This window comes from Desmodus rotundus, chromosome 13 (assembly GCF_022682495.2).
Source record: "Desmodus rotundus isolate HL8 chromosome 13, HLdesRot8A.1, whole genome shotgun sequence".
Lineage (NCBI taxonomy): Eukaryota > Metazoa > Chordata > Mammalia > Chiroptera > Phyllostomidae > Desmodus > Desmodus rotundus.
In genome coordinates, this window is record NC_071399.1 from 91,330,830 (window position 1) to 91,348,166 (window position 17,337).

Genomic DNA, 17,337 nt, shown 5'->3' on the forward strand with positions numbered 1-17,337 from the left:
GTGGATTTTGGAACGCTTCCTTCCTCTCCCCCGCCAGGACCCCCGGGGGAGTTTGGTCCCTCTCTGCAGTTAGAAGCTGGTGGGGCTCACGGAGATAAAAGTGTGGAGGGTCCCCCAAGACGGGGCCCCCTCAGAGCTTTTAACGCTTGAGCTCGTCCACACTGAATCCGTCAGTCACAATTTGAAGTGACCCTACTGGGGTTGGCCCCTGTGGTGGCCTTAGGCGCTTGGTGAGCTGTCATTGTATGTATCGCCCTATCTGTCTGGTTTGGGGACAGCGGGGTGTGGGCAGCACTTCTTTGATGCATCTAAGTTGCTTTCCAACGTGTTCAATGCTTTTTCTTGTGAGAGTGATGACTTCCAAGCTTTCCACATATTGGGCCAGAAACCTGAAATCCTTCACTTCGAATCTCTAGCTACGTTTTCTTCTTCCCGCCTAAAGTCCTACAAAATCTCTCTCGACAAGGTCAACTGGATACAGACCTGTTCCTCTTGTTCGATCATCGGTCTGTTTGCTTGTTTAGGGGAGCCCTGCCATTGGAGCCCCACGTTCTCCGGTCCCACCCGGACGCCCCTGCTCTGAGCCGGCGGCACCCTGAGCTCCCTGGTGCTGCTATCCCATGAGGCCCCTTCTGTTGATGCTGCTTCTGCCTCCTAGCCTCTGTCCCGTGCAACCCACGTTTCCTCTGTCTGCTTGTTTGCTTGCCCCTCACGTTAGCGGGGCACATATTTTTACACCTTCACAAGGAAAAGTGCCTGGAAAGCACCTTTTAAAACATCTTTAATGTCTAAAAGTGTCTCTACTACCATTACACTCCATTATTAGTTTGGCGGAGTACAGAATTCTAGGTTGAAAATGATTTTCCCTCAGAATATTCACGGGTCTCTAATTTTCATTGTTACTTTTGAGAAGCTCCACGCTACTGTGGTTCTTGTTGTTTATTTGTTTTTCATCTTGAAATTTTTAGGATTTATCTTTATCTCTGGGATTCTGAAACTCCACAACGACGAGCCTGACTTTGGGTCTTTTTTTTTCATAACTGTGCTACAGAGGTCCTTTTAATTGGAAACTCATGTCCTTGAATTACGAGTTTTCCGTTTTTCTTTATTTTCTCTCTCGTACTCCTATAAGTTGGATGTTTGATCTCCTAAATTTTCCTTTCTCTCTTATTTTCTAATGGTTTGTTTTTTTTTCTACTAGTTTCTAACAGATTTTCTTGTTTTCTAATACTTTTACCAATTTTTAAATTTTATTTCTGCTACCATATTCTTAATGTCCACGAGGTTTTTCTTTTTGCCTTTCTATGGTTCCTATTTTCATTCTTATCCTGTTCCTGCACCATAGATGCAATCCCTCTCTTACTGGAAAATTTTAGTGATGGGCTTTGTAGTCTTTCCTGAGGAGGTTCCCGTCACAGACCTGCTAGTCCTTGTCTGTCTTTTCCAGTTAACAGGTGAGTCCCTGGGGAGCTGTCTGGAAGGTGCAGTGCAGGGCGGGGCTGTGGCTGATGGGGCTGTAGGGCTGGGTGCTCCGACAGAGTCCCAAGCTGGCCTGGGGAAGAGCTGGGCCCGTGCTTGCTTTGCAGAATGTGACGTGCCCTCCTCATGTATAGTCCCGTGCCCCAGCCATCCTACTCCCCACAGGTGCTGTGCCCACAGCGGTAGCCTCTTTGGGTCCACTTCTTGAGAGAGGATGATTTCCCGTGAGCCGGGGGCGGGCAGTCCCAGACCCCACGCAGCGCGGGTGATCCGGGTTTGACGGTGGCTGTTTTCAGGCTGCCGCTGCCCCTCTCCTTTCATGAAATCTCCGATCGTGAACCCTTCTGCAGCAACGCCAGGTAAAGCGTTGTCCCTCCTGCACCTGTCCCTCGGCTCACTGGCTTACTGGTGCTTCTTCACCTTCATCCCTGTCCAGACACTAACCTCTCTCCATCCGTTGGAAAGAGAAAAGGCCCTCATTCTCCTTGTTGAATTGGGGACAGTTTTGAAAGATAAGAGAGTAGAGGCATCTGGACCCCAGCAACTCTGCTCCCCGAGTCCTTGACATCGTGCTCCCTGCTTCTAGATGTGGGCCCAGTGAGGACGTGTTTGGCGTGTGCTGTGTGCAAAGCGGGCTGGGCCGTGGAGGCCGCACTGTTCGCAGGAGGGCAGGTGGGGCAGGGGCTGGGATCCCACCCTTGGACTCCCCGCTCCACACACCGGGGACGAAGCCGCCAGGAGCAGTCAGGTTCGAGGGCCGCAGCAGCACCCAGAGCTCCGTCCCTCTGGTAGGTCCACAGTCTGCATCTGTCCCAGAGCTCAGCAGAGCTGCAGGACCCTGGGGACCCGTTTGCCGTTGTCGTGAAGCCTCTAGGGAGCTCCCTTTTGTCATCTTCGCAGAAGCTGTGTGTCCACCACCCTCTCCCACCACGATGGCACTTCAGCCGTGGGGGCTCTGTTCTGGCCTCCGTGCTGTCTCTGTGTTTGACACGGGGGTGGGGGGTGGGGGGGTTGCTCAAAGTGCACACTCAGCTCCTGTAGACCCCAGCGGTGCTCTGCACTGTCTTGCTTCATCTTCTCCCCCAAACTCCCAGTCCTCCTCCTCCTTAGTCCTTCCACCCCAGTGCGTGAACACATGCCGAGTCCTCGTCTGGAAACGTTTTCTCCGAACTGTGCCAGACCCTCACGCGACCACCCTTTCTCATCCCCTCCACGGGCCAGCTCCTCAGAAGAACACGTCCCGGGCGGTGTTTTCCCGCCCCTCGCACTCTCATCAGTGCCCGGTACTGCCACCTGCTGAAGCCCCATCACGATTTCAAAAAGCCGCCTCCCAAGTCACTCAGGGGCCCAATTTCTAGACCAATTTTCTTTTCTCATCGAGTTGGATAGTCCCTCCTTTTCGAAATCCTCAGCTCCTTAGCTCGAAACACACGTTAGCCTGGGACTTCTGGGCCTCCCCTTGGGTGGTTTTTTCTTTTTTTCTTTTGTCTCCGTTCCACCTGACCTACCCCACAGAAGGAGACACACGTCCAGGCTCAGCCCTCGTCTTAGTTGTTCCTTTTGATTGCCCTCACCTCGTTCACTAGCCTGGAATTGAAGTTTCTGGTCTAAACCCCCAGTCTGCTTTCTGGGCTGCAAAAAGGTATCTCCAATTATTTGCTTAATATTCTCTTTGATCTCTGATGGACACTTGAAGTCCAACATAGTTAGCATGGAATTCATGCTTCATCAAAAGTTAACCCCAGCCCCTACATGTCAGTCCATCCATGTTGCAATTCTTTGTATGTTTAAGCTCAAAATATTTAGGTCCTCACTCAGTCTTCCCTCTCCCTCACCTCCCACGTTTAATCAGCCTTCCGTTTGTTTTCCCTCACACCTTTCCTTTCTTTTTCTTGGCATTTTTCGCCGTGCTGGGCATAGGCCTTCCTGCACTCACTAGCCAGCCGACTGTAGCTGCTCCCAAAGTGAATTCCAGGTTACAGCCTCTCCCCCTCCGTCGGCATTACTGCCGCATCAATTGGCTGGTTAATATGGTCCCTTCCTTAAAACAAGGCGAGGCCACTTGCTCTTTGCCCCTGTAGCTCCACTGTTCAAAAACCTTCCGAGGCTCCTGAGTTGGGCCAGGCTACAAAGGCCCTTACAGGTGTGAAGTTCGACTCTTGGACGGTCAACCATTTTCATTTTTGTTTTGCTGGCAAATAAGCAGAACAAGAATACCCCTGGGTGGGAACGGACTCCTGCTGCCTTCGTGGCTCTTTGTGAGGGTGCTGATGATTGGGGGCTCAGATTATTTCTGTGGGATGAGGAATTCGCTGGGTCAGAGAAGCTCGAAACCCTCATGTCACAGCCTTGTCGATCTTTTGGGGCTTGTCAGAGGTGTGCCAGGTGTGCCGGGGGAAGAGGGTAATGTCCGCACTAAAACTACTTCACAGCAACATAGTTCTGTCTTCTGCTTCTTGTGGTATCATCAGAACTACCTGAGGCCATAGTGGAGTGGGCTGGGGACGTGGCCTACCCCAGTGCATAGGCGGGAAGTGGCTTTGGTGTGGCCACTTCTCCTTCCTGTGCTCAGGGCAGATGTTAGTAATCAGTCACAGACTCCTTCAGAAGCCAGGATGTGGCTTCACCATTCTCAGCAATGCTCTTGGGCCATTTCTTACCAATCCATCCATCCATCCATCCATCCCACCAACGTGCGGAACACCTGCAGTGTGCAAGCACTATTCTAGATGTTGGAGACACTTCCGAGAAAAAGCCAGATGCCTCGTCTTGTGGAGCTTACACTTTTAGTTGGGGATGAAGAAAGTAAACAAGTAAACAAACAAGATCCTCTGAGTTACTCGTAACCCGGAGAGGAGAACAAAACTGGGCACCATAATAGAGTGACTGGGAGTAGCCGCTTTCCATGGAGAGGTCGAACAATGCTGCTCTCAGAACGTGGCTTTTGCTCCAAGGCCTGACTGAGGAGACGCAGGCTGGCCATGCTGTGAAGAACATTCCAGAGAGAACTGGGAACCAGTCCAAGGCCCCGAGGCTGGGAGCCAGTGTGGCTTGTCTCCAGGATGACCAGGAGGCCAGTGTGGCTGGAGGAGAGCAGGGAGCGGGAGAGGTGAGGGGAGGCAGGGCTCGCTGGCCTTTGCTGTTGGCTGCTGCCCTCCCGGGGCCTAGACCAGCACGGGGCACACGACAAACAGGCATTTAACGAGTCAGCGAAGGTAGAGGCTCGGATGTGACGCAATGGTAAAACCTCAATGCTAAAGACTCTTATGGGCTGACGCCTCCCTATCCTTTCAGTTCACCTTTTCCTTGCACAAATAGATGTTTATTTTACTTTATTTTATTTCATTCTATTTATTTTCTCACACATGTGCTGTAAACACTTTTTCTTCCATGTTTTGCTTCCCTATTCTCTTTGCCCTTGGGGTCCCCTTGCAAGTGTTTCTCTTTCGCCCCAGCTGTGATGTCACCCTGTGAGACTATTCCAGACCGCCCACCCCCGGATTCCCCTCCCAGCTCTAAGGCCGATGCCTCACAGGTGTTATTTGTTTGTGCTGAGCACAGTAAACTAAAGAACGTATTTACTGTCCCTGTCTCTATCCTGGCTCCCCAATCTGGTATTGTCTTTGAGGGCAGTGGCTGTCGTCTCTGTTTGGAAGTCCTAGGCTCCTCTGGGTGGCCTTATACGTGGTGGTTGCTCAGCGTTGGGGATGACACGGAATACCCCAGCGAGGCTGCGTGTCTGTGGCTGGTGAGCTGAGACCTAGAGGTTGGTGATGTGATTGAGCCCTTGGGGGCCAGAGAGCCTCCTTCTGTGACCTTGGTCAGGGTGGGGGTTGTTCCCCGGTCCCAGGAACATGCAGGAGAAGAACTTGGTCAGAAGAGACTGATGAAGGGAAGGGTCAGCTTGGTGACCCACATTTCGGTTGTTGAAAATCATCACCTCGACAAGTGAGTAGGTAAATTGAAACATTGTCTTCCCTCCAATGCACCAACAACTTCATCTTTATATTCAAAGTTCAACAAGTAATACCACTCTTTTTTTGTGGGAGAACAAAACCTAGAACGAAAGCCATATTTTTGATGTTCGAAGGTGGCGATGAAAGGTAAGAACCCAAATAAGACAGAAAAACTGGAAGCAGTAGCAGCAGTTAGCCACACTTAAGGAATCCAGATCCTTGATATGAACATCGCATTCTGGAAAAAAGTTTAACGATCAAGTAATCTTTATCATCGGGTAAAATCGACTATCACCTGGGAACATTTCTGCAGATGCTGAAATCGTTGATGTTCTGACTTAGGGGATATTTGTGCTTTACACCCCCACATTCCCACCCCAGAAAGACGTGAACTTTAAATGTGAAGCGTTTAGTCAGCTTGGTCCTTCTTTTTAATCACTGTTCTAAAACAACAATGACAACAACAACAACCCTTAAATGTTTCTGTTACTGTGGGCTAAATGAAAGTAGCAATAGATACAGTCTGCCCTGAGCAAACAGACCATACATCAGTAAGTGAACACTTCGCCTAAGCTATTGTATTTTCCATGAGAGCCGTGAAGCATTTCTAACAGCAACTTAAGCTGCAACACAACGAACACTCCAGCCTCCAGCTCTAGGAGGGAAATTCGATCCTGCATGCAGACACGGAAGCTCTTTAATTCAGCTGGAGGAGAGTGTGACTCTGCACCTGAGTGGTGTAATCTTTTTAATTGCTGCCGTGACATGGGTTTTTTAAAATTTTGGATGCACGGAAATATAAATGCCACATGTAACAACAGCAGTAAAGCTTGTTCTAGTCTGAGGGCTTCATGTTACTAATTAGGAAAATACACGCTAGCTGCAGTTGGGAATATTTAATAAAATACGGGAATAAATTTCTCACACTTGCATTTAAAGGGAATTAATAAAGGGACCTGGATCGGCAACATTTAATACTTGGTGGGTTTTAAGTTCATGTGAAGCAACCCAGAGCGATCAGGAGACGAGAATGGATGCACCTCCGTGAGGATCTGGGTCATTCCATACAGGTGTGGAGTGTGGGGACCCAGGCACAGGGTCCGGAACCGAGGTGAGGGCATTGTTAGCAAGATCTTGCATTCGTGGGGGCTCTTCACGTTGGAGTCACCGGTGCACCCATTGTTTCATGGGAGCTGCCCAAGCCTCCAAGCTGGCAGGGTTGACGTAGCCATCTCCGTGGGATCGATGAGGACCCTGGGGCTTGTACCGGCCCCGGCCACAAAGGGGGAGCCCAGGTTTCACACACACCCACACCCACTCAAATGGACATCGAGTCGCCACGACTTCTGTCCAAAGGGCTCTTGGGCAGCTGGAAGGACCCCGTTTTGTTGCAAAGGGAACGGGTACTTGGTCTAAATCTGGAAACCTTGGTGTTGTGTGTTTCTGTCCCCCCCCCCCGCCTTTTTTAAAAAGAACAATTAACACCCATCATTTGAAGCTTACCAAGTAATTCTGCAAGATCTAATTAAAGAAAACAGCACCGGTTTGAAATGGTTAAAAGACAGCAGGAAGAGGAAGAGTCCCCAGACGACAGGCAACGCCCGCGTCTTCCTGGAAGGCCCGAAGGCTCCGGCCTGGAGGACGGCGGTCCAGCCCCGCGCCCGGGGACGGCTCTCACCCCCATTCCTTCTCTTGCAGCCTCCGGACCCTGCCATCCCAATATGACTTCAGCCAATTCCTAACCGGCTCTAGTCACCTCAACCTAAAGCTTTTCTCGGCCTCCCAGGGCAGAAAAGGGCAAGCAGGTGTCTCCAGGACGACAGGCGCACAAGGCTGGCGGAGACCCCGCGCCGGACTCAGGGAAAGTTGCCCGCCGCCTTCCCTCCTGGGCCAACACCGGCTCCGCGGTGTCTTCCAGGAGCGCGCGCGGATGGGCCAGAGAAGGCGGCGGGCAGACAACTTGTGTGGCCCGAACATCCTCCGCGGCTCCCGGGCGCAGCGCGGAACAGGTGCCTCTTCTCCGACGTCCGGGAGCGGCGCCTGCTACCCGGGGCAGGCTGTCGCACCCCCTCCCCCGGCACCCGCTCGCCTTTTGCGCCCTCGTCCCCCCGTTGCAGGGCGGGGCAGGCGCCAGCTCGCAGGTAATTATTGCCAGCAGGGACCGCGGGGGGAAGCGGGGGTGGGCGCGCCGGCGGGGGGCGGGCGGCGCGGCGGGGCGCGGGCATAAAGGGGCGGCGCGGGGCCCCGGAGCCCCGATCCGCGCAGCATGCCGGCCCGGGCCCCGCCGCGCCGCCCGCGGTCGCCGCCGCTGCTGCCGCCGCTGCTGCTGCTGTTGGCGCTGGGCGGCCGCCGCCTGCGCGCGGAGCCTGGGGACGGCGCGCAGGTCTGGAGTCGCTTCGCGAGCCCTCCGGCCCCCGAGGCCGCGGGCCTCCTCCACGACACCTTCCCCGACGGCTTCTTCTGGGCCGTGGGCACCGCCGCCTACCAGACGGAGGGAGGCTGGCGGCAGCACGGCAAGGGCGCGTCCATCTGGGACACGTTCACCCACCACCCCCTGGCGCCCCCAGGTGACCCCCAGGTAGCCAGCCTGCCGACGGGCGCCCCGTCGCCGTCCCCGCCCGCCACCGGGGACGTGGCCAGCGACAGCTACAACAACGTTTTCCGCGACACGGAGGGGCTGCGGGAGCTCGGGGTCACCCACTACCGCTTCTCTATCTCGTGGGCGCGGGTGCTTCCCAATGGCAGCGAGGGCGCCCCCAACCGCGAGGGGCTGCGCTACTACCGACGCCTGCTGGAGCGGCTGCGGGAGCTGGGCGTGCAGCCCGTGGTCACCCTGTACCACTGGGACCTGCCCCAGCGCCTGCAAGACACCTACGGAGGCTGGGCCAACCGCGCCTTGGCCGACCACTTCAGGGATTACGCAGAGCTCTGCTTCCGCCACTTCGGCGGCCAGGTCAAGTACTGGATCACCATCGACAACCCCTACGTGGTGGCCTGGCACGGCTACGCCACCGGGCGCCTGGCCCCCGGCGTCCGGGGCAGCGCGCGGCTCGGGTACCTGGTGGCGCACAACCTCCTCCTGGTGAGTGCGAGGGGCCAGGCGGAGGGACACGCCGGGGACAGGGCCGCCGGGGACAGGGCCTCCGGAGACGCCACGGCAAGAGGGGCGCCTGAGCCTGCAGCTCAGACGAGGCTCCATTTGAACACGTTTTTGAGGTCACTTTAGGAGTCACACGGGGTGGGGGACGGGGGAGCAGGGACTGAGCAGTCTAAGCTTTTTCTTTGGGGGGTGTGGAGTCGGGGATGGGAGGGAAGTCCTGCAGCGCGCGCGCGAGTGAGTGGCCTGAGCGGGCGCTCTTTGCAGCCACATGTCAGGAAGAAATTGGAACCGGTTTCTCCGGTGGTGAGAAGAGGGAGCTCCTTTCTCTGGTGTAAAGGAATCCCTAGAGGTCGGGCTGGGAGGATTTCGTAGCAGAAGCTGTGGGGACAAGGAGGGGAGTGGGTGAAAGACTCAGGTGTGTCGGGAAGCTGCGCAGACAGCATCACTCTCTGCTCGAGTTTGTGGGGACCGCCTGAGTTCAGTGTTCCTCCAGTGAGAGCTGTGTTGCTTGTGGCTCAGTTCACGCCGCATCTCCCGGAGAGCGGGGTTTAAGTGTCTTTGGGCGTTCTTTCGGTCCATCCTCACTTACTTGTAAGGGGTGCGAAGGCCCCTACAGAATCCCAAACAAAGCTAGCTATAAAAATACAGAACCGCGCAGTGACAGGGCCTGCGCCCTCCCACCAATCCCGGTGATGCTCCCTCCAAATGCAGTTCCTCCGGAGGAGGCTCTTACCCTGAACAAATCCATGTTAACACCTATACGAAGGGCTTAATACAGTTTGACAGTAGAAACTGTTGCTATGCCATGAGAGAGCTGTCTCCCAAATAAGTCTTCCTCCTTTTTCTCCTTTACTTAGTGTTCAAGGTTAGGGCCCACTGATCTGACGTTTCCTTTCTGATGATGTCAGTTGTTGGTATGCTTGGTAGAGGTCTGCATCGCCTATTTTATGTGTTATGTGCAAACATTTTAATGCGAGTGTTTAAATGTGTATAACTTTTGGTCTTGTGTTTTGGTGTCTTTTGGGTTGCCTGGAAGACCTATTTTTAAATTTAGAACTAAGCCACGTATTTTGAACAACTTCAAGACGGACCACTTCTGCATGCTTTTCACCGAAGCTGCAGCCCATTGGGGCAGAGCGAGGTGGGTTACTGAGCTGACTTAGTGCCCCCAGCTGCCACGAATGCTGTGATAATGGCTTAAATAGATTGCAGGGCAGCTCCACAAAATCCACTCCCACGGATCACAAAAGAATGCTGGATTTGTTTGAAAAAAATTGAGATGCCAGTGACTTCAGATGGATATATATCTTTTCATTAACATATTTCAGTGCCACGCTAATAAACTTTTTCAGTCTGGCCATCCTTTGCAGGGACCAGAGACTCTAGGCACCACCTGCTTATGGTTGGGGACAGAGAAACCGTGGAAAGAACCGGCCCCTCTTTTGAGGAAGACATGAGCAAATTTCAGTACGTACCAGAAAAAAAAAGTAAGACGTTCACAGTCCACTTCTGCAAAGTCACTCCTTCAGGTTTCAATAATACGAGTTATATTTTTAGAGTGTGTGTAATAAACTCTATATGTTTGCAAGTCATCAGTTGCTATTTTAGTGATTTTCATGATTATTTCATTTAGAAAATAAGGAACTGGGACCGCAGGAGCTTTCTGGGACTCCATCACCCACATGCTCTTGATTCCTGTGCCTGCCCTGAGCCCTTTGATGAAATTTTCAGCTATATTTTTGGATCCTCTCTCTCTCTCTCTCTCTCACACACACACACACACACACACACACACACACACCCTTGCCAAACACTAACCATCCTTCCCAGAAATGCAGTGGACTTTGAATTTATGAGAAATCAGTGACAAGTGGACCCTTGCTTTTGCTGAAGCCGCAAACAAAACGCTAGTGTCTGTGAAACATTAATTTTGTTTTCAAATTTCTTTCGCTTGGAAGTGAGTCATTTTTGTATCTTATAAAGTGAGTACTCATTGTCAAAGAATATCTTAAATTCATTTTTTTCATGAGGCATTTTTATTCTGTTTTTAATGTTCTTTCTCAGTGCAGTGTTGGGGGGAAGGGGATAGGGAAGCTTTGACCTTACTAGAAGAGATAAAACATATTCTGCAGGTTTTGTTAATAGAACATTTGAGCCGGGGCTTCGATTCGATATTGCTCTTAGGGGCTGCTAAGCTCCTCACACACTCATGTGCCTTTGGGATCTGATGCTAGAGAGGGACGGACGTGGCCAGCACCCATCCCCTGAGGCTCTGTGCTGTGCTCCCACTCTCTAAAAGCAGGCTGAGGAATCCCCTGGGGACACCAGAAAGCTGACATCTCCCCTGTCCCCCCAGAGATTTAAGCACCCTTGTCTGATGGCCAGGAGGCTGGCCAAAGGAACTCTGGGATGAGTCATGGGCACTCTGTTCAGAATGGGGGACTCCATGCTGTTTCCTGGGTTCCTGGTACTGGTAAAACTTTGACAAAAAGAGAGGGGCAGAGCGAGGGAGGGAGGAGGAGAGAGAAGTGGAGGAAAACACAGAACTTAGAACTGAAGGCCTTTCCCTGCGGAGCTCTGGGGGCTGGGCTGCTTCGCTCAGCTGAGTCTGACCCAGGGACAGAACAGCAGCTTCTCTCTCTGACTTGAAGAGGGACCATGTGCCTTCACAGCTGTTGAAAGTTGGTTCCTGAGGCCCCCGGAACAGCCAGCATCAAGGCCTGTGGTTGGGAGCTCAGCCCCAGCAGCCTGCCCCTGGGTTTCTGAGAGGGCCCGACTGAGCTGACGACACCTCTGTGCACTGGAGGAGGCGGGGCCAGGAGGCACTACTTGGGGCGTGAGAGTCTGGGAAAAACAGGACTGGTACTGAGCGCTGACATCCAGGCGGACACCCGTGCCCACGTCTCAGCTGACCTGTCGGCGGCGTGTGTCCAGCACTCTTCTCTCTTCCTTGCCGTGCCTTCCCAGCTTGGTGTCCAGAACCACTCTTTCTTGCCTCTCAGCTCACGGGCGAGTCCTTCCCAGTCCCCTTTGCCTACGCCTCCTCACCTAGCCTGCTCACCAAGCTGGGGCCTCATATCTAGATTCACTCCAGCTGATCTCTCTGAATCCTGTCTACTCTCTGACGACAGCAAACTGGGAGTCTCCAGCCGTCACTTCTGCCCTGAGCTCTGGACACGGACAGACAACTGCCTGCCCCACTCAGATGTCCCCCGGGCCCGTCACATGGGACACAGCCAAACGCAAACTCCTGCTTTCCCCCATCTCTGTGATGCCAACTTTGCTCTTTCAGTTGGTCGAGCCCCAGACTTAACTCCTTTCTCTTGCGTCTTCCTTCCATCCATCAACAAGACCTGACAGCTCCAACTGCCTCGAAAACGTATTCAGAATCCCACCACTTCTGTCCGTACCCAACCTGCAGTGTAAGCATCACCTTCACACCCCACCTGGATCATTGGAATAGCTCCCCAGCCGATGATGGCCTTGCTCCCACCCTCACTGCACCGTCCTCCCCCAACACTGCCCTGTGCACCAAGACAGAGCCTCCAGGATATTGTTACATGTGAACAAGACAAAGTCCCTTGCTTGTGAAAATCCCACCTTCAAGAACAAGCTCATTGGGCCCGCCCCGGAATGCTAGTTCTTCCCTCCATGGCCTCCCACAGTGCTGCCTTCTGATGCCTTCTACCTTGTCGTTCCCTTTACGGAGCCCGTTGCCTGCCCTCCCCACTCCGCCTGCCCGGCAGTTCCTTAAGTGAGGAAACTGTGTCCTCGTCCTCTATCTTAGAATGCCATCTTGCCCTTGGTAGCTGCTCGTGACCTCTAGCTATTTAGTAGCCCGACTCTCACTTATAAATGATGCTTCTAAGGTTTACTCTCTTTGTCCGTCTTGCTAGCTCCTTTCCAGTGGGAAGTACCAAGTCCTAACCAGATAGGAAGGTCAGGAAACAAAGGGGCGGAGTTTGACATTTTTAGTAAAAATTTAAGGTTCATCATCCAATTTATGACTCCATTGTAAAGATTTTCAAACAATTAAAAACCATCTATAATCGCCACGGAACACTGTGAAGATGGCTTTGGAATGGGAGGGCGGGGAAGCCCCCTGGCCGGCCTTCGGAGCAGGTATCGGAAGCGGCTTTGTCGTGGGGTTGAATTTTCACTCCCTTAGTGACAGGAGAGGCAGTTTAGCCACGAGGTACGTACGCTGAAATGAGATGTGCTGTGTGCTTGTGGGAAGCACTGCACCCGTCCCTCTCATTAAAATGTGCTCAGTACACGGATGGAGTACTCTGCTGGGTTGAAACAGTGCATCTTTTAGAAGAGTACTGAATTCAATCATCTAATCAGAAATAGTTAAAATATCTCCCAAAGAGCTTGACTCACTCCTCTTTAGTATCTGATTGAACGGAGTGGTTTTGAAGGTCACAGTCAAGTTCAAGAAAAAGAATTAAGAATAGGAAAAGAACTAATAAAACTATTTTCAAATCGTAGCACTGTTTAACAATGTCAATTGTTTTGAATTGAAGAAAAGAGGGAGAGCAGACTAGTAAGCATTCAAATGTCAGCGTGCACTTCTCACGTACAAAACGAATGAACGCACAGCCGCGTTACCTGGCACGTCGTGAGTCACATAGACATCTCCCGAGTTCTCTTCATTTTTCACACAATACGATTGCTCTAAGCCAGAATTTTAGTATAAATAATTTGTACAAAAGGCGCCTTTCTTTTTCAATGAAGTCTACCTTTTAAGGCATAACGGACATTTTAGCTGCAGGAGGAGAAGAGAATGCATGTCTATTGGGAAGACAAGTGAAGAGTGCATAAAAAAAATACATGCCGTGACTGCGTCTCCCAAGATGAAATCTTCTCAGCAAACTCCAAAGTTATATTTGCAATCTCCTCTTAAACAGATAAGCACAACCTACCTTTCATATACTCTGTCTTGAAATATTCGGGGTGCAAAGTTAATCCGAAGGGACACTTTACTTCTTTCCCCCTCTCCCAAGGACAAACTCTTACTTGTCTTCCAGGAAGTGGACACAACACTCTCTTTATGTGACGACCACAGGCAGAGCGATCGTGTGCTCGCGTGTGGTTCCCTGAGGTCAGAGACTGTTAGGCTGTATTTAGTTTTCCATTTTCAGTGCTTATCTCAGCCCTTGGAACAGATGAAATACTTAGTACAATTTTTAGTGACAGAATAAATGTAGATGTAAAATAATATCCACTTGTTTCGGTATGCCCCTTTTCTTTCTTGTAAATTGGATAGTTACAGTCTGCTTTCTCACACGGTATCTGGGCAGGAGTTTTAGGGTGAGAAAGTAAATGGAGTCAAAAATGTTGATGGCAGTCGTTAAAAATGATGCCCCAAGATGGATCAAGACAATCTGAGAAAGACCTAGAAGACAGGAGCAGGGGAAAAATTCCTGCCGAGCTGTATGACCTTCCTCATTTCCAGGGCAAATAACCTCCCAATTTCCTCCAGTGCACAGGAAGGAGGGGGAAGGGAAGGGGCAGAATGTGTCTGATTTGGAGGCCAGACCCCCTCTTCCATTTAAACTGATTTTAGAAATGTTTCTCTTCTATATAAGTTCAATCAGTCAAATAGTATTGATTGTCTCCAACTGTTATACTAACGTACAGGGTCTGGCACAAATAACGTCCCTTTTTTATCACAAAATCTTTCATTATAAAACCATAAGCATGTAATTTTGTAACATAACCATATCCCCCTCAAGCAACCATAGGACATTTTAGGTGAACTGTTCAAATTAAAACTATAAATTATCACACCTGTATTATTACCTTATCAACCACCCTCAAGCAGGCCTTCCTTCTGCCGGACATTGTATTATGTTTAGTTTGTAATTTTGAGTTTTAAATCATGTGGACACAGTGGTGCTGAAGAAGCTGGGAGTGGCACGTGGGTCGGTGTGTTGATAAGTTCACACCCTGCGGGGTGACCTGCTGTGAGGGGTAACGCCCCACCCGAGGCAGACAGGTTGTTTGAACTGAGTGACGTGGGCCAGGGGAGGACCAGGTGTGGCCTTTGATGAGCATTTGCCTCAACTAACTCGGTCTCAGGAAGGCTGAGGTGAGCCTCTCTGACTTCGAAAGAAGCTAGACATTCAGAATTTCGTGTGACATTTTCTGATTTTTAAAGCTTATGTCAAAAACATTTTAAGCGTGACAAAGGGCAAACAAAGCTCAGTGGTTGTTGAGTTTGTAATCCGTGACCTACAACTTCGGGCTGCAGGGGCAGGAGCCTGATGCCAAACCCTGCAGGGGCCTGGGCCCTGTTCTGTGCCTGAGACTGGACACCAGGGCTGGGACCTCCTCCCAGCAGGCGTCACCTCCCACTGGGTGGGGCTCGCAGACCACAGAACTTCCCCAAAGCGAAAGGCGGAGTTTGGCGGAATGGCAGATTTTTGAGCGTACAGCTCTGTAATATATGGATCCTGCAATATCAAATACATCGCGATAGTCATTTAAACTTGTTTTATTTGATGAGACAAGTAGGTCTTCGTCAAACCAGTAGACACTTTGTGTAATCCCTGGGGATGCTCACATTCTGTCCCCACGCCCAGGCCCGGGACTGCGGTTTATTTTCCGGAGGAACTGAACGAGAGGCAAGTGGGTCTTCAGGGCACCGCACAGAGCGGGGGCTGCAGATGAGACTCAGGGATGAACACAGGGGCTGGGCTGGACCGGTGCCCACCACATTCCCATCTCTTCTCCACGGCCCCACCCCTCTGGAAGCAGATGGTGTCTGTCTCCCTGGTAGGAAAAGGGGAGATTGTTTCTCTCGGAAGACCCTGCAAGGCTCCCAAGGCAGGGGCTCAGAGGCCTTTGGAGATGGGTTTCCCAGTGACGTGACTGGCTTCCTGGCCGACCCACAGAGCTGCAGCTTGCCCTCTGTACGGTGTCTCCGTGACTATAATTTTTGATACTTTTAAGTATGAACGGATAGCCAAACTTCAAAAGATATTTGAGGAAACGGCTTGGTAGGAAACAGAGAAAACAGAATAAACCAACAGAAAAGCAAGTCAGGAAAACAGATTATACAGGATATCAACTACTTTCAAACCGAATAGGGAACAATCAGAGAACACTTAAAACTTCTTGAATATTAACAATAGGATTGTTGAAGTAAAATGTGTGGTAAAAATATTAAAAAGTAAAAGAAACGGCCCCAACGTAGTACAAAATGATGGGGAAAGTGGACGGAATCGCAGGATGGGGTGCTAGTGGATGTGATGGAAAGTCGCGATCACATTGCAACGCAGGCGGGACGTGGTGCAATTTTAATAATGGGGCGATTACGTATTCAATGGAAAATAAACAGCTGTCCCCCCAGAAGGGGGGTGGGAAATGTTATTTGGCTCTGTAATGAACAAGATTTATATGAGAACCTTGATGGAGAGACTGATTAATGATTTAAATAAGAACAGACATTTAGGAGAATAAGCAAAGAAATCTGGAGGGCTACAAAACAGATAACTCTTCACTATCATGGTGAAGAATTCAACTTTGGAATAAACATTTTATTTAGGGGTATAATGGAAATTACTAGAAGAAACAGCTAAAAGTTAAAAGTAGTTGTCTTCTTCCCGGGGCGCTCAGCCCAGAACGTGTGATTGGCAGGTGGTGCTGGCAGCTGGGCGGACGGTCTACCGCCCAGTGGTCTCGGGCTGCTCAGCCTTCCCCTGTGGAAGCTGGCTGCCCCCCAGCAGGCATCCCGGGAGCACAAGGAAAGAGGGGTGCAGACTGCCGACTTAGCCTCCGTGCCTGCAGTTTTGCTTCCTCCAGGGCAGCCACAGCCCCTGACTCCTCCGCGGGGCAGTGGCCAGGTGACACTGCCGAGGACCATGGTGGAGGGGGAGCTGTCTTTGGAAAATGCATTTTGCCTCCACACCTCAGGCCTTCCAGCTCACAGGGGCTGCGAAATGCCTTTCCCCATCTCCCCAGGACTCCTGCCTCTTCCAATGCATAGTTTAGGAACTCTTTCCTACAAGATCTCCCTCAGCAGGAAGGAACCTTCCCTTTCTCTCCAAACTCCACAGCGGCGTATTTTTAAATGTTCTTGGTGTGGCACTTCACTTTCAGCCTTGGGTGGCCCCAAGGTTGGCCTGCTGTGCCCTGCGTAATAATTCGCCCATTGAGTAAATATTTGCCGAGTGAAATGATTACGTGATACCTCGCATAGTGGCCATGAGAAAGCGCATTTCAATTAAGGCTTTTCATGTTCTTTTTCCTTCTCAATTCCCGTTTCTGGAAAATGAAGGAGACAAAAGTATGTCATAGGAGGACGCTGTGTGCGGTGGGCCCCTCGTGTTGATGGCTATGTTGCGAGAGATAAAGGAGAAGGGGAGGGGAGGGGAAAACCAAGTCATCGCCAATTCGATGAAAGAGCTTTCTTTTTCCTCTTGCTCTCCCATTGAAGCCCTACAGTTTTCCGTTTTCCCCTGCAGCGCCGAGGAAGGCAGGTCAGGCAGCCGTGGCTCCTGCATCCCCCAGGCAGGGTTTTTAGCATATTTGGCCTCAGTTCAGACTCCTGCCCCTCACTCACTGCCTTGTGGCCACAGGGCTGGTCTCACTGTGGGGCCTCCGGGCCTTTTTCTCTGAGATTTCTTTCAGCCTGGCTGGTTCTCCCCAGCTTGGCTCCCACCTCCTTGAGGCCTGTGCTTTCTCACATGAGGCACACCCTGCCCCCTGTCACCCCCCCACCTCCCCCTGTTTCTCACTGTGTCTCCCAGGAAGCCGGCCTCAGGGGAGTGGGGGGCAGAGAGGACTACTTCCTGC

At 51.5% G+C, this 17,337-nt stretch overlaps 1 protein-coding gene across 1 annotated transcript in view; it reads left to right on the top strand.

Moving 5' to 3' along the window:
* The first annotated feature begins 7,675 nt into the window (after positions 1 to 7,675).
* The window catches only part of KL (klotho), a 35,066-nt gene continuing 25,404 nt past the window's right edge, over positions 7,676 to 17,337 (top strand). Inside the window, exon 1 of the mRNA XM_024570227.4 lies at positions 7,676 to 8,517. Within this exon, the coding sequence (XP_024425995.3) occupies positions 7,702 to 8,517 (816 nt within the window). The 5' untranslated portion in view covers positions 7,676 to 7,701. The remainder of the gene's footprint in view (positions 8,518 to 17,337) is intronic.